Here is a 20,027-nt window from a genome sequence, read left to right as displayed (position 1 = left end):
CAGTTAGCATCAAGTGTGTGTACCAAAACCTTGTCATATTATTATCACTCTTTGTTCTCAAAATTTTAGTCCAAACCCGGCTCATATAATCATGTATATCCAAGTCTAACCTGACCTTAGTTGTTGGGTCCAATTGTTCATAATTTTATTTATATAATATGTTATGAATTCGGTTAAAGAGTCAATAACATAGTTAAAGTGTTTTGTCCAATAAGGATTAAAATTTTCAAAATGGGCTGTTTTTTTGTAAGAATGGTCTCTATGTTAAGGAGATCATCCTCACAACAAAAAATAAAATAAAACAATCAGTCCATTTTAAAACTTTTAATCCCAATTTACAAATTTAAGAATCGTGGATCATTAATTTGTAAATCACTTTTGATGGTATTATAAATTTCAAAATGAGCTGATTTTTTTACAAGGATCCCCACAAAAAAATCAACTTATTATGAAATTTTTAGCTATATAGGATAAAACTTTGACTCCCAATTTTGATTGATGAACACTACCCATATTTACTTCAAGAAGAAAATTAACTAAGAACTTGAAACTAAACCCAAAAGGGCTTCCACCCCTAACTCAGTGATTTGACACATTGCAAAATAACTTTGAGATAGTGGGCTCAAGTCTAGCTTACTAACAATTCTTGCAAGCAAATGCCCACAACAACCCAAATAAGACCGACATTTCCCTTCCAGACTCACCTAATGAAAAGCTGATCGATGATTTGTTCAATGTTTGTAATCACGGATTTAAAAAACCAACCAAACAAATTCACTATTTGTAAAGTTATGAAAAAATTGTCTCTAATACCACACTCCATCACGGCCCTATATTCCATCAAGAAATATGTAATAGTGGTTGTTGGGTCCACATGTTATCCTCGAGGGGACAAACTCTTAGGGGGCCAATGTCAACATAGTGGGCTACAGATAAGAGAAGCACAATTATTTATCCCCCACTGGACCCCAAAAAGTTTCCACCTTTTGGGTTTCAGTTTTGTTAACTTTGCCAAGTAAAAATGATGACTTCACATTTCTTCCTTGATTCTATCTCCAATGGACGCCCATACCATGACAGCATGAAAAAATGGAGCTTTGTACACTCTGGCCCACTAAGCTATTAATATTGGTTTAATCCACCCTACTCTGAACCTAGCCCTACCACTTTTCATTTTTTAGGTTTAGAGTTGAAATCCGGTAATTTATAAATCAATCAAATTTGACTATAAGAAAGATGCCTTTTTATCCATTTGGATTTGTGTTTTAGTGTTAGAAAAGCACTCTTTGAATTCAAATGATCTTTTTGCAAACACAAGAGGGTTTCCCACTTATGCTTAGCGTTTGTGGGAATTGGCCAGAATGTTGAAATTATGTGATTTTTATTTTATATAATACCTTTATTTATTTATTTACTAAAATACTTCTAATTAAAAATGAAAAATATAAAAATAATTACCACAATTATTAATGTCTAAATAAGTTATTTCCCAAACAACACCTCTCACCAAATAATAATTTTGCAACCACACTATCACTTTTTCTACTTAAGAGCAATTACAACGCACTAGGGCTCGTGTTTTGCATCTTCTCTCGACTATCATTTTACAGAGTTATGACCCTCCAAATGCACTCCAACGCACTCACGCTCTAACTCTATTTATTGAAATATTTTAGAAAGAAAAAGTGAGAGAGAGAAAAGAAAAGAGTAAGTTTTTCTCTCTTTCTACTTGTTGATGGTAAAAAATGATAATAATTGGGAAATATTTTACTATAGCTAAATTTGTGAAGAGTCATTTTGGTTAGTATAATTGGAGTGAAGACTCTTTGAATAGAAAAAATCACTCTTAACATTAAAATACTTGGCATATATGCCTATTTGCGTTGGAGTTGCTATTTACACTATTACTTTTGAGATTTTTGAAAGCAAAAGTCCACGACAAACCTATAAAAGGGCCTTCATCTCCTAAAAATGCCATACAGTTAATTGACCTTTTTGGATGTTTGGTTTACATTCATCCCTTCTGAATCAATTTATTAAAAATCAAATTGATTGATCATTTCTAAAAGTTGATTTGGGTATATGAATATAAAGATTAAAAAAAATATTAAAGTAAAATACTAGCCTCAAACAATCTTTGTGGCATACCATCAAACCAACAACAAAGATGAGAAAATATTTGAATAATACTGAAGTGACCTCAAGATAGGACCTTATATCGTACATCTTGACGTGAAAGTGTACGGGAACCATAGATTTTCTTGAGATACGAGTGAAAAAGCATATTTGGTTTTTATTCACTTTCACGTCAAGATGTGCAATATGAGATCCAATCTTGAAGTCACTTGAGCATGACTCAAATATTTTTGAGGATTTAGTGGAAAAATAATTTCATAGAGAAGTCCAAAAAGATGTGCTCAAATCCAATGCCTTAGGACTCAATGTTAAAAATGTTTAAATTTAGGAAAAATTACTTAAAGGACCTCGATAGAAGGATTTCTTTCTAATTAGTTCTTAAGCTTTAGGGCTTCTCTTAATAGTCCATTTAGTAGAACTTTTATTTTGAATCAGTCCCTAAATCTAGGGGTGTCAACGGATAGGTATCCGATCGGATAGTGATATATCTGAATCCGAATTCGAATTTTTTTAGTGATATCCGAATTCGAATCCGAATCCGATTGGATATTACTTATTAATATTCGAATTCGTATCCGAATAAATTATCGGATATCCGATATTATCCGATTCGAAAACTATCCGTAATTTATCCGAAACTTATTTACTATTCGAAACTTATTTGCTATCCGAAAATTTTATTTAAATATATTGAATAAAAAATAAAAATAATAAAATATAAAAACACATCTAACACCATGAGGCTCATAAATTTTTTTTATTTTATAAAAGAAGAAATTGAAAATCATCTCAGAGAATGTGTTACAAACAAACCATTAGATGGATAAACTTCCATTGAATTTAACCTTCTAAAATGTGTTTGGCGTGTTCTCAAAAGCTTCCAGTACAAGAGATGATTTTACTACTTCACCTATTTTACCTAAATCTATAAACAGAAGAAAGCCACTAAAAATCTACACTCCTCTCTCAAACCTTTTTATCAATCTGGTTTAATTATTGCTCGCTCGGTTGCCTTCCCTTTGCATCCGTTGCTACTGCCAGTCTCCAACAGGTAAAAAACCATCGATTCAACATCATCCCCAAATTTGTTGTAAGCGTCCATCACCTGCAAATAGATGAACCCCATTGAGAACACCATCTGCATACTGCTGCTAAGGAAAGCATCTCTTCCACCTTCCAACTTTGAATCGCTCCGTGAAGGAAGAGGTGGGGTCGTGAGGCGATGAGGGGCTGAGCCGCTGCCTGAGATTGCGATTGCGAGGGTTTGACGTCTTGAGGCGATGCCGCGATGAAGAGGAAGAGCTGAGCCGCTGCGTGAGATCGTTGAAGACGACGACAAGGCGTTCGACTTCGATAGAACTGTAGATCTATGCTTCGCCGCGAGGAGGTCGAGTGTTCTTTGACAGAACTTCAACTTCTTTAAGAACTTCTAACCCTAACGAAAGAGAAAATGCTTTAATTTTAAAATTAAATAAAATGATATTTATATTATTGATTTTGGATCGGATATTATCGAATCGAATTTATCGATATCCGAATTCGTATCCGAAACATTATCGGATATTCAAAACTATCCGAATCCGAATCCGCTATCCGAAAATTTCGGATAATATCCGATTTTTCGAATTCGAATTCGGATTCGAATTCGAATTTCGGCTATCCATTGACACCCCTACCTAAATCCCACTCCAGACATTCTCACAATTGAAATGTTGAAATTACCCTAACCACTAAAACTTGCCATTTTCGTCTCAAAAAATTGGATTTTCGACTTTCCAATTGAGTTTCAAAGACTCCATTCCGATGGAAAGGATTTGAGACGGGAAAAAAAAAAGAAGTCATTTTCAAGTATTTCAAAGCTGTATGTAAAAAGCTAGGAATTTTTCAATTATTTTGCTTAGTTTTTTTATGAAAATCGATCAATGATGTTTCTCGTGTTGAGCTCACCACTTTTTATTTTTGAGTTCAACATTTTTATTGTTGAGTTTGACATTTTTTTTTAAATTATCGAACTCAACAATAGATAAAAAGTCATGAACTTGACATTGTAAAAAAAATCGAATCTCAATTTTGTTCTTCATTTTTTGTTATAAATCATCGAAATAAATCAAAAAATACATTTAAATATTCAAAATTAAAAGTATATCATTTAAATTCGTCATCCACGATAAAAAATCGCTAGAAATGATTTGAATCACCATTGGAAAACCTAAGTATATGAAGAAGATGAAAATAGGGGTAATTTGAGTATTTCAAAAATATTATAACCAGAAATGAGATTGAGGGACCATTAAGAAAATAAAGTTTTACTAAACAGACTATCAAGCAATTACCCAAAACTCGGGGACAAATTAAAAAGAAATCCCTCCACCATGGTCCTTTAAGTAATTTTCTCTTGAATTTGACGGTTGACAATAAGTTCCATGCCCAGTAAGACCTACCCTAGAAAGCAACGAATTTGTCATTATAAAATCTAAAAAGCGATAAATTTACAAATTCTACCAACGAATAGTAACAAAATAGTTGTTGATTTATGACATGTTAGTACATAGTGTAGAATAACGTTTTTGCGGAGAATGATACAGTTACCAAAAAAAAAATTTAACAATTTGCTTTTTATGAAGAATAGGATATTGTATCTTACTATAAAAGACTAAACCTTCAAATAAAATATACGTCTTCATCGTTACAAATCACCGAAGTGTTAACGCAATAGCCCATAAAAAATCCCAAGGGGGTGGCTCAATGACAATTTCAAATCCAATAAGCAGTGAGAGTCTCTAGGTTGTGTTTGATACCTAGTATGAACAATATTTCCTCGAGGCCACTCATGAGAATGTACACTCACTTACTTGGTGCGTGTGATGTGTGGGCATTGCACAGGGAGAGGGTCCTATATGCCTTGGTTCCAACCCTGGCTCATCCAATCCCCCTAGTTGGGTGTAAGTCTGGACATTCCTACCATAAATATAATATATATATATATATATTATATATATATATATGGGTCCCTTTCAGCAACAAACATTTTGACAAACATTTTGGCAAAACATTTTTCAAAACATGGGTTAGAGGTTTTGGAATGGGCTGATTTTTGGTGAGGATGATCTCTACGGTGAGGAGATCATCCTCATCAAAAATCAGCCCATTCCAAAACTTCTAGCCCCATGTTAACAGGTTGAAAAATCGTGGACCGTCTATTTTTTGTAAACCATTTTTGATGAGTTAGAAGTTTTGGAATGGGCTGATTTTTGGTGATGATGATCTATTCCCTGTAGAGATCATCCTCACCAAAAATCAGCCCATTCCAAAACCTGTAACCCATATTTTCAAAAATGTTTTGCCAAAATGTTTGTCAAAATGTTTGTTGCTGAACATTTCCCTATATATATATATATATATATTATCCCTTAAAATTTCAATAAAGTAAAATTATTGTTTTGCTTAATTTTAAAAAAAGAGAAGGACGATCCACCCAATGAGCAGAAAATTGGCAAGCTCATTATGACACGTTGTATATGGGTGGACCTACACAACGAGAATCAGTTCGACTTGTTATTAAGGGATATTGGAGTGACTCACATCGCGACTCACGAAAACAGTCGTTCGATATTCGGAAGATCCACGGTCCAGATTGCGTCTTGATTTTAAACAAATAAATTTTCAGATTTTACAATTACCTCCCCGTAAATCATAAATCAGAACTAAAATAAACTTCGTCTTCTTCGTTTCTCCCCTCTCTGCGATCTCGACTTCCTCTCTGCGTTCGACGACACACAGACCAACATCGTTTGCGACAGCACCGACGAACCATTCTTCTTCGTCTTCTTCTCATTTCGATCTCGACTTCCTCTCTGCGTTCATCACATACCAACAGATCTGATTTCCTCTCTTCTCTTTCTCTTTACAACGCTTCTTCCTCATCTCTATTCCCTCTCTCTCTCTCTCTCTCTCTCGCTAGAATAGACGACGACTCACAGAAACGAAGAGCTCGACAGAAACCCTAAGGTAACAAATCACAAACCCTTGTTTTTTTAATTTTTTTACACTTTTATTTGTTTAATAATTTTTTTTTATTATCGGTCTTTGCTGTATTTTTATTATGGAGAGACAAATGGGTTATGGTGTGGATATTCAAACTTATTTTTTTCTCCATTGAGAATTATCTATAATCTATGGATTTGCAGAAATTGTCACAATGAAGTTACTAAGTTTCCTTGTTAAAACTTTTTGATTCAGCATTAGGTTTTCTGTAAGTTCTTGTTTCTGAGTCAATATTCTTTGTTGGTGATCTTTATCTCTTATATGTTTTTTTCGATGCTTGAAAATCGCAGAGAAAAGTCACAATAGAAGACTCTCCATGACGACCAAAAGCTCCTTCAAGCTGGAACATCCCCTTGGTTTGTTCTCTCTCTCATTTAGATTTTTTTTCCTGATTTTATTTATGGATTTGGGATCGTTCTTGAGGAAACCCCCTTTAGTTCTGTATTTGAGAATTAAAAGGGTTATTTATAAATTGTTTTTATAATTCAATTCTGTCAGATGAGCACGTATTTTGTGAAAAAATTTCCCTCACTGTATTTGAGGTTGTCGATCTGAAAAATCTAGTTGTTTTGCTACCTTGGGCTTTCCTGTTAGTTTAGTTTAGCCCCATGGCCATCTGCCAATTGCTGCCACATGTAAGAACTCACATCAATGGATTTTATTGGGTCCATCCAAGATGGCATTTTTATTCATGGCAATTGACGTGGTACAATGAGCAGATCCATCTGCTCTGCCTCCACATTGTAATTTTCATCCCAGGGACCCAAACACACTCTTCTTCTAGAAATTCGTAGGAAGGTCTAATACACATGAGGGTTATGGATTTGATATTGCTTAGGGCATTGTCTATGTTTCCTTGTCAGGTGAAGTTTGTGAGGGTTGATTCTGCATAATTGGACTCAAAACCCATCTTCATCATCTAACATGCTTGCCTAACAACAAAATCATTTCTTTTTTTGTAAACGTGTTGGAAGATCGTGTAGTTATCCTCTAGGAGAAATGCAACGTGGAGTACTTTTTTTTTTTCCTTTTTCAAGGCGAAACATGAAATCCATATGGAGATTCCGTGTATTATTCATACACTTTAAAGCTTGTATAGCTACTGTTTTTGAGATTTTATGAGTGCTAGATTGAAAATTGAGTGATATTACATTGGCAATTGATCATTATAAAAGAACTTTTGTTTTTTGTGTGTGTGTGTGTGTGTGTGTGTGTGGTATTTATGACTCATTAAAATATAATTGTTTGATTGCATTTGTTATTGTCATTCTCGAATAAGCTCTAAGTATTTCTTTACTAGAGAATTTTGAGCTATTGAAGTCCATGAAAGCAGGTATTTAACAAAATGGCCTTTATTCTCTCACATAAACTCAACTTGTGTTATGTATACAAAAAGAAATAGCCGAATCAAAACTGATCTCACTGAAATAATGAAAAAACCAGCCAGCTAAATGATTGATTTTATTACGAGATACCAAATATTTTCAGTTCTCTTAAACTTTTTGATTTGCAAGTTTTGAATCCGATTCCTGATACGTGATGTATTTAGACTGCATCTGCTGGTCTATTTAGACTGCATAGATCATTCAAATAAGGTGGTTGTTAATTTTATCTGAATACCCAATTCTTTATGGTTTATGGTTTATAGGACCACCGTTGGTTCTCCAGATTGAAATGGTATCTTGAACCAAAGATAAGCTGGCCCCATCTTGTGAAATGAGCAATTAAGCTGGACATGGACCTTAAGTTTTTGGCCCATCGGTGCAATAACCATGACAACAAGTTGTGTGTTAGCTACAATTGAGAACCACTTCTAGATAAACAATTCCACAGCATCCTACTTTTCGATGCTAGCTGGAATAATCTATCGTGTTGTAGCTTCTGCTATCAGCACCAACACACCTATTGTCAGCCCTCCGACTATGGTCATAGGTGTGCATGACCGGGGGGCGTGGATGGATAGTGACCTAAGAAAGTTCCATTAAGAAAAAGCTAACTAGCTTCTTTTAAGTATATTTTGAAAAGGAAAAAAAAAAACACTCCTACCAGGAAACTAATTTGACATTTGTACTATTACGCGTGTTAAAAAGATGCAAAGTTGCTATTTACTACGACTTTCTCACTTTATTGTTCATTTTTTCCTCCCTAAAGTTTGTGTTCTTCTACATGTCAAGAAGAGGCAAGTTGAATCTGCTCGGATCTGGGAGAAGTATCCAGACAGAATTCCAGTAATTTATTTTTTTTAACTTTAACCCATAAAATTACTATCTCTTTTCTTGTATAAACTATGCATTCATTCAATGTCATTGCTCGCCCCAAGTGTGATTTTATAGGTAATTGTGGAGAAGGCTGAAAGTAGTGACATACTAGACGTCGATAAGAAGTTAGTCAGATCTATACTTCTGTTATAACTTCTTAAAGATCTACATATTAAAATATAGTGTGGATTTCTTGTTATTTAAACATATAGTAACTTCCTTATGATTGTTGTAGAATGGAGTTGCGGATCTGATTCGGTGTGGCGTCCTTCCTACTTGATCGACTTTGTTTTAGCAACTTTTGTGTTTGAATCAGCTCGAATGCCGAGTTGGGCTGATCAATGGGGTGAGGGATGTTTTGGTGCCACCGATGATGAAGATAAGGATAAGGCCAAGGGCAAGAAGGGAAGTGGCGGTGGCAAGAAGATGGAAGGGACAAGGCCAAGGCAGCAACCATAGTTGGAGCACAAAAGGTGAAGAGTGGGTCATCAGTCGGCATCAAATGGATCGAGACCCAATACCAGAAAAGAAGCTCTTCTAAGTGAATCAATCAATTTTCTGTTTTAAGGAATGGAGGATTGGAATGTGCTATTGAATTGAAATGTTAAAGGAACACTTTACTTTCAACTTATATACCAAATTGAATGGAATTTTGGTTTGATTTTAGTCATTTGGCAATGTTTTATACCATTTTATTTTTTTATTTTTTTATTTAAAATATTTGGTGCATTATTTTACTACAGAATCACTAGCAATGCAACCAATCACAAGTTTTGATGATGAAATTTGTAATACCAAATGGTTCATGTGATTCCTTAAGACTATTATTGCCAATGACCTATAATACCTCAGAGAATGGAGTGAGTGAACCAGAATGTTTAGGTCGCCAACTCTCTTATGGAATAAAATTTTGTTCCTCCATTGATGGACTTCCACACCAAAATTCAGTCTTATTGAGACATACTAGCCATTTGGATTTGAGCAATGCTCATCAATGGGTTGAAGCTTTAATGTTCAATGTTTCTCCCCTGTAGTTTTTTCAGTTTATGATGAAAAATGCTCAAACCCAATGACAAAAAATCATCAATCAAGCTCATTCATTCATGTGAAGGGCAACCTAGTGGTGAAACCAAAATTTCATAGGCCAGCAGGAAAGAAAGCATGCAACCATGACTCTGGTGACAAATTATTCCATCTTCTTCGACTAATGAGGATTGAGGACCATTAGTCTTTTTATGTCCAAAGATCCTTCTTTTTTCCCCCATAAGATGTTCATCGATATTTTTTTAAAGCAACAGAGGGATAATTTTGATCTTTATAAGAAAAATAAAATAAAACAAAACTCTTTAGAGAAGATAATGAAAACCATTCATCCTATATAACAATGCAAGGCGATAAGGGAATTCCAAAGGAATTGAGAAATTAATTTAAATAATTCATACATTCATCCATCCACATCAACTCTAATTCATAACAACATTCAAACTGCTTCATTTAATAGCAAAGAATAATAAGATGTATCTTTTGATCCATATTAACACTAAGAAAATAAAAGGTTTGTGCAGAGTATGTCTAAGAATGTAACAAAGTAGGGGGGAATTCCTGAGAATGTACATCTCTTTTTATCATTTTTCTTCATTTTTATTTACATGATTTTCTTAAAACACCCCGAATGTGTTCTCGCCATTGTAGGTCATGTAAAGGAAACCATCTGCGTCTTTGTTCTCCTCGTAAATTGCAGCCATCATAGCAGCTGTCAATGACCAAACATAATAATGTCTTTTAATTCAGTATATAACCAAAAAAAATTAAATTAAATTAAATTGGAAATAATGTGGATATAAAACTAAAGTTAGAAAAAACATAAAAATGGATTCCTACTCACCAGTGGGTGATAGGACATTCTTGAGAAAAAAAATATTGCTTTCTCAACAATAAGTTTTATTCTTTTCCGGACAACATAAACAAATTGGCCAATAGTCAAATCAGCAGAAACCAAATATCTGCATTTGTCGCCAACAATTAAGATTAAAATGCAATAGTTTAGCAATAACTAAAGTAGACGAACAAAATTCATTGTAAATGGCTCTCATCTTAACTTTGGACAGTACTTCTCAGTCACGACCATGTTCAAATTCGCTGAGTTCTTAAAAAGGGTAATCAAAGCATGGATGCAAACTAATTAAAGACTAAATGAACGATAAAGAAAAATGGCTCTACTTTAATGAAAAAATGAGTCGGTAGGCAGTTCCATGTGTTCCTCTCCAGTGAAACTCACACTCACATTGTATGAACTAGCAAATTTATGTTGACATATGACCACATTCTCATTTGGATAATCTAGTATTCGTTACATCCACAGGATTTTCTGCCCCCATAAGAATTGACATGATCATCCACCTGACAGGGAAACATAGACAATGCCCTAAGCAATATCAAATCCATAACCCTCATGTGTATTAGACCTTCCTATGAATTTCTAGAAGATGAGTGTGTTTGGGTCCCTGGGATGAAAATTACAATGTGGAGGCAGAGTAGATGGATCTGCTCATTGCACCACGTCAATTGCCATGAATAAAAATGCCATCTTGGATGGACCCAATAAAATCCATTGATGTGAGTTCTTACATGTGGCAGCAATTGGCAGATGGCCATGGGGCTAAACTAAACTAACAGGAAAGCCCAAGGTAGAAAAACAACTAGATTGTTTCAGATCGACAACCTCAAATACAGTGAGGGAAATTTTTTCACAAAATACGAGCTCATCTGACAGAATTGAATTATAAAACCAATTTATAAATAACCCTTTTAATTCTCAAATACAGAACTAAAGGGGGTTTCCTCAAGAACGATCCCAAATCCATAAATAAAATCAGGAAAAAAAATCTAAATGAGAGAGAGAACAAACCAAGGGGATGTTCCAGCTTGAAGGAGCTTTTGGTCGTCATGGAGAGTCTTCTATTGTGACTTTTCTCTGCGATTTTCAAGCATCGAAAAAACATATATAAGAGATAAAGATCACCAACAAAGAATATTGACTCAGAAACAAGAACTTACAGAAAACCTAATGCTGAATCAAAAAGTTTTAACAAGGAAACTTAGTAACTTCATTGTGACAATTTCTGCAAATCCATAGATTATAGATAATTCTCAATGGAGAAAAAATAAGTTTGAATATCCACACCATAACCCATTTGTCTCTCCATAATAAAAATACAGCAAAGACCGATAATAAAAAAAAATTATTAAACAAATAAAAGTGTAAAAAAATTAAAAAAATAAGGGTTTGTGATTTGTTACCTTAGGGTTTCTGTCGAGCTCTTCGTTTCTGTGAGTCGTCGTCTATTCTAGCGAGAGAGAGAGAGAGAGAGAGAGAGGGAATAGAGATGAGGAAGAAGCGTTGTAAAGAGAAAGAGAAGAGAGGAAATCAGATCTGTTGGTATGTGATGAACGCAGAGAGGAAGTCGAGATCGAAATGAGAAGAAGACGAAGAAGAATGGTTCGTCGGTGCTGTCGCAAACGATGTTGGTCTGTGTGTCGTCGAACGCAGAGAGGAAGTCGAGATCGCAGAGAGGGGAGAAACGAAGAAGACGAAGTTTATTTTAGTTCTGATTTATGATTTACGGGGAGGTAATTGTAAAATCTGAAAATTTATTTGTTTAAAATCAAGACGCAATCTGGACCGTGGATCTTCCGAATATCGAACGACTGTTTTCGTGAGTCGCGATGTGAGTCGCAATATGAGTCTTAGGAACGCGACCCTTTCTCTATATATTAAAATTTAGTGGAATCCATCACTAGAAATGGTCCATAGATTGCCTTTTTGACATATAAGTCCACATTCCACAACAATTTTGACCAAAGTATTGTCTTTGATGAATCACTGAATTAGCCATTTAGTTGATACTCTCCAAACTTCAATCACCAGCGATCTTTTCACAAAAAAAAAAAAAAAAAACTTTACGTGAAATAAAAATGAATTATATTAATTTTAATATAAAATAGATTGTTTTTTTAGACCTGCTATTGGCACCCCAACTTTTACTTATTACATTCCAATTTCGTTCATCTCGTGTTCACTGAAATCCAAAAACAAAGCAAAGGGAGACCTTTGCGTCTTCATCTCTCCGTAACTCATTCAATGAATCATCTCCTCGCAAGCACTCACGCTATCATCAATGGCGTAATTTAAGTCAAGTAAGCGAAAATTCTCCCACTATTTGCTAACTTAAGCCCCCAGTGCGAGTGCGTCTTTTTAAGTTTTTAAACCATGGCAGCACTTAAAGTGACCATGGCATCACTATCTATTTGATGCAAGCCCCACATGGTTGTGGACAGATGGGTGCGCAGGATAACAGCTTGTAACAGAAGTAAGACCGCAACGAGGAAAGTTAGGGTTAGGGTTTTGGTGGCGATGTTAATGGCAAGAGCGAAGGAATCGGAGACCCCAATAAGTAGTAAAAAAGGGAGAGAATTGAGAAAATGTTGGGAGGGTGTGGAGAGATGGATGGAGGATGGTATCGTCCGTACGTTTCGAGGGTGCGCAGGACAAGGGTTTGGTTAGAAATTGGAGGTCTAAGGATAATTTTTTTTTTTTTCCTCTTTCTGAAGCCAAAGATTTTGTGACCGACACAATATGGTTTCTTATAAGGAAGACCGGGACGAAATCGACTGGTCTCCCTCGCAACAGAACCACCAACATTATCAACAACAGCTAGAACATCATCAACCACCCAGATTGCTCACATTGCCTACGATTTTAACGCTTGGACGTGTTGCCGTGGTGCCTCTCCTTGTTACCAGTATGTTTATATTGTTTTTTCCCCTTTAAATTAATTTATCTTCCAAAAAAAATGTGCTTTTTTAAGTACTATATGTGTGTTAGTTTGAGATTATCTTGGCATTCTCAATTTCTAATATTTGAATTTGGGTTTTTTTTTTATATGCTGAGAATCAAATTTTGGAGGGTAACCTGCTGTTGTAACAATTACATTTATGAAATATTAGATTTTGCAAACTCTGGTGGTTGGAATCCGGAAATAAAGAATCCACCATATTATTTGGTTGACACTTTGAGACCTTATTTGTGGTATAGACATGTTGTCGCTAATTAGCCATATGAAAAGGTGAAGCCTGCCTTCATTAAAATGTCTGAATTTTACATTCTCATCAACCATGTCACATGGTTGGAATCGGAAAAAAGTTTAAAGCGGCCGACCCGCTTAAAAGTTTTGGAGGAACCCTCCTCCTTTGATAACACGTTCGAATGTATTTGTGATGCCCCTATGTTTCCAAATTTGTGACATACCCCTTGACCTTGGTCTTCTTGTATGGAATAATAAAAATGATTTAAAAAGCTTTGAATTTTTTCCAAAACTAATGATGATGATGACGTCAATGATATGATGATGATGATGATGGCAATGGTGACGAGGAGGAGAATGAGAGTATTTATATCAATTTTGCATTAGTCTATAAGAGAAGACCAATGTCAAGGGTGGCATGTCATTAGTTTGAAAATACAAGTACGCAACTCAAATATTCATAGAAACATAGAGGATTTAGGTTAAAAATTCAAAACTACGAGCTGGAACGTGTCAAATAAGTAGAAGGGTTCGCATAGAAGCATACATATGGATATGGATATGAATAGGAAGGTCAACTTAGCTAAGTTGGTAAGGTGTGTGGTGTTGATCCCACAATTTAGGTTCAAAACCCATTGAACCACCTTCATGCTAACTACTAACCCTTGCTTGCCTAGAAAGAAAATGCGTATCAATAGATAAAGACTGATGGGTGTCATTTGTAATAGGAAATTTACTTTTGTAAAGTTTGTTCCAGATGATCCAACTTATAAAAATAATAGCATTTTGCTTTTACCTTGAGTTCTATTCCACTTTTTTATACTTAAGTAGAGTAGCTGTGTCATTCCATGGTCATTTATGAATGTTTCATGTGTTCAAAGGGATTATAATATATATATATATATATTTTTTATAAATATAATTTTATTGATGAAGAACAGGAAAAGATGAGACTGAGATAGCCCCCAAGCAACAAAAGAAGAAAAAACAAGGAAAAAAACAACCACTGCAAGGGTTACAAGTCACAAACAGAATCCCAATTAAATACAAAATCTTGGAAGCACACTCCCTCAAAGTTTTTACTCATCTTTGACCAAAAGAAAAGAAACTCCAAAATCTCTAAAATCACCGTGTGAGACTAGCTCTCCTTGCTATGGAACACCCTGTTGTTGCGCTCTCTCCAGAGACCCCAAACAATTGTGAATGGAAGGATAGTCTAAAGATGCCTCTTTCTAGAAGAGAAGATATTGTAACTCCACCCCTCTAATAGTGCAAAGAAAGATAAGGGAAGAACCCAAACCGCCTGAAAACGAGATAAGAAGAACATCAAAATCACCCGGGAGAAAGAACAGTGGATAAGAATATGGTTGATGAATTCTCCGTCCCTCGAACAAAGATGACAAAAATTTGGGGTAATCCATCCCCGACAAATCAAATTATCCAAAGTAAGGATTCTACCTCAAGAGATAAGCCAAACAAAGAAAGATACCTTAGAAGGAACAAGTGCAGACCAAATGATAGATGGAGAGAAAGATATCTCACACAACGGAAGTAAGTTATAATAGAAAGACTTGACAGAGAACTTCTTATCCTTAGCCTTGAATCATTCCCTTCTGTCCTGCTTGTTCTCTCTGAGTTGGATTGAATTGAGGAGATCTAGAAGAGATGTAACCTTCGTTAATTCCAAATCATTGAAATTTCTCATAAATCCCAGATCCCAAAAATCCGTGATCCCATCCCAAATTAGACACTGTCTTGCTGAATTATTTTTTTTCAAAAAGAAAGCTTACAAGGATGAGAATTGAGTAGACAGAAATGAAATTCCGCACCAAAAGTCCTCCCAAAATCTAACCTTATCCCCCAACCCAACGTTGAATCTAATCTCCTTATCAAACTTATCAACACCTTTCATTATGCCTCTTCACACACTACACTTGTAAGTTCCTCTAACTTCATTACTATACCAACCAAACCTCTTCTCTCCTATTTAGCCTGAACCACCCTCCTCCACAAGTTGTCTCTTTCTTCCCCGAATCTCCAAAGCCACTTTTCCATTAGTCTTAGTCCTCTAATCCCCAAACCTCCATTCTTCTTTGGAGTGCATACCATCTTCCAATTCACCAAATAATACTTCCTACCATCATCATTATCATTCTATAGAAAATTCTTCATGAGTCTTTCAATCTTAATTCCACCTATTTGGACAACGAGAACAGAGATAGGAAGTAAATCAGGATACTCGTTAAAGTACTTTTAATCAACGTAACCTTACCCCAAAGGGATTAGAATATGATTAATATGTGCTACCTTTTATTTTATTTTATTTTTTGTATTTTGAGATCTTAGCTGGATACTTTACACTGGACATTTTGTTAATCTATTCATTTGATGAGGCTAACTTATTAATATTGCTCACTAGCTTTTTACATGAATAGTTGGTGGGCTACAACGGTTACAACAAGTATTTTCATTGCTGCGGCAATTACAGATTGGCTTGATGGGTACATTGCTCGAAAGGTTATCTCTCCAAAAAAGCACATTTCAAATGACTAAATCTTACCTGATTCTCCCTTTTTATCACATTGTATTTTTTAAGGCTAATTGCTTCCATGCGTTTCAGATGCGATTAGCCACAGCATTTGGTGCATTTTTGGATCCTGTAGCTGATAAGGTTTGTTATTCCGTCGCCAAAGATTCCATGTTGTTGGGTCTAAGAAGGCATGCAGACTCATATAGCTTATAAGGTTTGAAAAAGTTTTTTTTATTTGATTCTTATTCTTATGGAGTGCAGCTTATGGTTGCTGCAACATTGGTGTTACTGTGTACCAGCCCATTGGATGTTGCTGTGTTTCGAGAAGTACCATGGCTGCTACCTGTACCTTCAATTGCTATCATTGGTAGAGAGGTAGTCTATTACCCCCCCTCCCCCCCCTTTCTGATATTTTTTAACCATGAATTTAAAACTTCCACAAATATAAATAAGTTCTAGAAATCGAATACTTATAATTTTTCCCCTCCAAAAGATGAATTTTTTTGGGTGGAGGTTGGGGGGAGGGGTTATTTCATACAAATATCAAGGTGTGGATCATAGAAGGAAATTAGTGAATACGTCTTACATGGATATGTGATGATTTTGTCCTCAAGCATAGAGGAAAAGTAAAATTAGTGTGGACGTGGAAGATTTAGTCTCTCTCTTTTTAAGGTATCATGTGAATATATGAAATAAACTATATGGATAGAAATACTAGAAAAGGCAAACAAAACTTAGCTTATCCAAGGAAACTTCAGAGTAGCCCACAGTGATGGAGAGTTAATTGAGATAGTTTGATCATGTTCAATGAATTGGTGGAGCCATTTTGGAACATTCAATGTCTTGGGGTCAATGTTTCGTAACGGTTTCTTCCAATATCAAAATATATATTGGGCAACACATTCCGATATCTTGAACCATGGTTACAACGTTCATTTTTTTACTTGATATCTTACTAATTCATTCACAACCTTTTTGCAGATAACAATCTCTGCAGTTAGAGAATGGGCTGCTTCTAAGAATAGTAGAGTTCTCAAGGTTCATTTTCCAACTCATACCTCTCTTCAACCGTCTTCTCTGATGTGTGATAAGAATTACTCACATACTCTCCTTTTTACCTTATCTTTGATTGCTATTATTGTCAGGCTGTTGCTGTAAACAACCTGGGGAAGTGGAAAACAGCCATCCAAATGATCGCATTAACCATCCTCTTAGCTACTCGTGACAGCAGGTTTGCTTCCCTGTTCCATACTCTCTTAACTTATCCATAAAAATTCCATATATGATATAATACCCAAATCAAAGAGAGAAAAAAAATGAAATCGTTGATTGTTGAAAAAAATAATCTGTTTTTTTTTTCTTCATGTCTGTGTTGTACAGTCTAATAGGCTTGGAAATTCTAGTTCCATCTGGTGTTATTTTACTTTATATCTCGGCTGGGCTTGCTGTTTGGTCATTGGCTGTATACATGAGGAAGATTTGGAGAATATTGTTGAAGTGAAGGTTCGACCTTCCACTTTGTAGTTTGGCCGTTATAGGGTCATCACTCGGGGATCATTTGGAATGGCCTCCTCCTTTTAGTGATCCATCCGCATTGATGGAGGTGGAGCTGCTTTCCCAACATCTCCGCTTTTAGATTAGTGTCATCTGAAACTGTGTTGGAAGAAGTGGATCTAATTATCACTTTCTTGTTCTTATCAAGGCAGACAATGAAGAAATCTTCAACTGAGTTGGGGAAGACTCACTGCTTCATTTTTATAAGTTGATATGGATTTCTGCAGCAGAAATGATTTTACGAGACTGAGCTTGTAATGGATTCCAAGGAAGAAAAATAGTTTCTATAAAACAAGGTTGTTAACTTGTTTAGTGATCGTTTGGGTTGTTTCATTACCCAATTATTCTAACTGTGTTTGAGATAAAAGAGTAAATTTGATCGATAAGAAATGTGAACTTTAATTACAAGAAGAGATGTTTTTTCTTTTCTTTCTTAACATGAATAGAAGTTGCAGTAGTGTGCAAGTATTAAAGAGGATCATAATATATTGTCTACCTCTCTCTAATGCAAACAAAGTACATATGCTTTTATAATTTTCTTTCTTGTCATTATGGAATAATTCATTCATTTTCATCCAACCATCAGCATGTCTTACCCCCATCTTCGATGCGTATGAGACAACTTGTTTAGTGGGTTGGTTTAGACTTGAAGGATATAGATATTACTTGTCGAGTTGAACAAAATTCAATGTGGGAAGAAGTCGGATGTATATTGGTTAATCTTCTTTGTACTATAGAAGGATCTTTTGAATAATTTGTGAATGTTACTTTAATTACAAAATTCATGGCATGTCTGAAAAATTCAGCTTTGACATGGAAAACTAACATATTGTGTGGGAAGAATGTCTCAGAAATTACATTTTTTGCTCGCAGGAAAGTCAATTGAGAATTCTGGACGACCAATCGCACCAGGCCTAATGAGGGTAGTTTTGTACATTTGAGATACTCGATCTGAGATTGTGTGAAATTACAGATTGACTTCTATGAGCAAATTTGTTTTTCCGACAATGACTCACAAGCTAACACATGATTCCAATAGTGTCACAATATTAGAGAGAAGAATTATAGGATTGATTTTGAGTCATACTTGTTTAAGCTGTGGATGAAGTAATTGTTCATATTCAAGGTCATATGGATGCATTGATATGTGTCATTCATAGATTATATGATATTTTAGTCGATGAGATTAGAGGAATCAATGTAAAACTGAGTACGCGGATAGCCAAGGGCTTGAGAATAAATACTTGCGTAGAATTAAAACGAGTATGTGGAGTATAAACTTAACGTTGATAGCCACGAAGTGGGATGTCCAGAAAAAATTGATGGTTTAAAATTATCCTAAATATTTATGAATTATGTGTTTTAGGTATATTATACTTGAGGATGGAAATCCTAAGGAAGATGTTACTCATAAAATTAGAGTTGGTGATTATATATATTAACAGTGGAGATGCCATTCAGAGTGCCATACAATAGGCACGTATCAATCAAATTCATATATATATATATTTGTAAGATGGTTTTAAGAACAATTATGCTTTACAGAGCTGAATGCTAAGCGATTAAGAAATATCATTTTAATAAAATAAACGTAATAGAAATGACGATATCTAGATAGATGATTGGAAAGATAAAATTAGAAATGAATACACTAAAAAAAAAAATTGAGAGTAACTCATCCTAAATTGACGATATATGCTAAAAAAAGTCTATCAAATGATTTAGATAATATTCAACGAAATTCAATTACAATATCATACCATTAGAAAATATTCAAGTTGAAGGTCCTAAAAAAACAATAAGAAGACCAAAAAAAAAATGTGATTGGAGATAGTAAAAATAAATATGAATTCATTTTCAATAACAACAAACTTGACTTTAACAAGATGGAATGAAAGAACAAGATTTGTTTGATCCCAAATCTTTAGGATAAGGCTTTGGTTTTTTTTTTGGTATGTGTGTGTGGAAACAGTATATACTATATAGTTAGTCATGAAAATTTTCTATTGAAATCTTGTTAGGATTCTTGTAATATAATTCATTATCCTCTTATAAGGTTCTTTGAAAAAAAACACACAAAAAGACTGATCCAAAGAAAAGTTCACATCAAATGGTTAATATCATCTAATCAAGTTTATTGTTGATATTATATTGGGGTAGATTTACCATCGGGGTATTTACCCCCACAAGAATTTTCAAAGTTTATGGATTAATGATGGATAAAAAAATCCATTACGCTTCTACACAAAAGAATTTCACTCATAGTTGTCCTCACAAATATATTTTTTCTCTCTTAGTTCCCGCCAGAGATATCTTAGAAGGATCGTACAAATACAAGCTTCTAGGTCTATGGCTTGCAGGGGCATTTGAGTCATCAAATCCATAATGTCAGAGAAAAGTTGAATAAATGATACAGACTGA

General features: G+C 34.8%; 1 protein-coding gene and 2 long non-coding RNA genes across 5 annotated transcripts; 2 read left to right on the top strand and 1 right to left on the bottom strand.

Annotated features, from left to right (window-relative positions):
- Window positions 1-5,843: 5,843 nt before the first annotated feature.
- On the top strand, window positions 5,844-9,046 carry LOC147385711 (uncharacterized). Its single transcript, XR_015171675.1, has 3 exons — window positions 5,844-6,144; window positions 6,471-6,536; window positions 8,674-9,046. It is a non-coding gene; the product is annotated as an uncharacterized LOC147385711 (long non-coding RNA).
- A 924-nt stretch (window positions 9,047-9,970) lies between these two features.
- On the bottom strand, window positions 9,971-12,188 carry LOC147385710 (uncharacterized). The gene is made up of 4 exons (XR_015171977.1): window positions 11,739-12,188; window positions 11,347-11,412; window positions 10,324-10,441; window positions 9,971-10,191 (listed from the first exon to the last, which is right to left on the bottom strand). It is a non-coding gene; the product is annotated as an uncharacterized LOC147385710 (long non-coding RNA).
- A 316-nt stretch (window positions 12,189-12,504) lies between these two features.
- On the top strand, window positions 12,505-18,670 carry LOC147385709 (cardiolipin synthase (CMP-forming)-like). Of its 3 annotated transcripts, none has more exons than XM_086423626.1 (7): window positions 12,505-13,240; window positions 15,942-16,039; window positions 16,143-16,193; window positions 16,314-16,427; window positions 17,034-17,090; window positions 17,198-17,283; window positions 18,480-18,670. In XM_086423626.1, exons 1-7 carry the CDS (start codon window positions 13,075-13,077, stop codon window positions 18,490-18,492), a joined length of 585 nt encoding a protein of 194 aa, XP_086279752.1. In that variant the 5' UTR covers window positions 12,505-13,074; the 3' UTR covers window positions 18,493-18,670. The 3 variants fall into 3 exon arrangements, with proteins under 3 accessions (XP_086279752.1, XP_086279753.1, XP_086279751.1); XM_086423625.1 differs by lacking the exon at window positions 18,480-18,670 and adding an exon at window positions 17,433-18,090 and having other exon boundaries at window positions 12,512-13,240; XM_086423627.1 differs by lacking the exons at window positions 16,314-16,427; window positions 18,480-18,670 and adding an exon at window positions 17,433-18,090 and having other exon boundaries at window positions 12,508-13,240.
- The last annotated feature ends 1,357 nt before the right edge of the window (window positions 18,671-20,027 follow it).

Source organism: Akebia trifoliata, chromosome 14 (genome assembly GCF_017979445.1).
Source record: "Akebia trifoliata isolate Shusen 1 chromosome 14, ASM1797944v1, whole genome shotgun sequence".
NCBI classification, from domain to species: domain Eukaryota; kingdom Viridiplantae; phylum Streptophyta; class Magnoliopsida; order Ranunculales; family Lardizabalaceae; genus Akebia; species Akebia trifoliata.
Note: the sequence above shows the minus strand (reverse complement) of the source record. Positions and strands in the feature narration are given on the sequence as shown.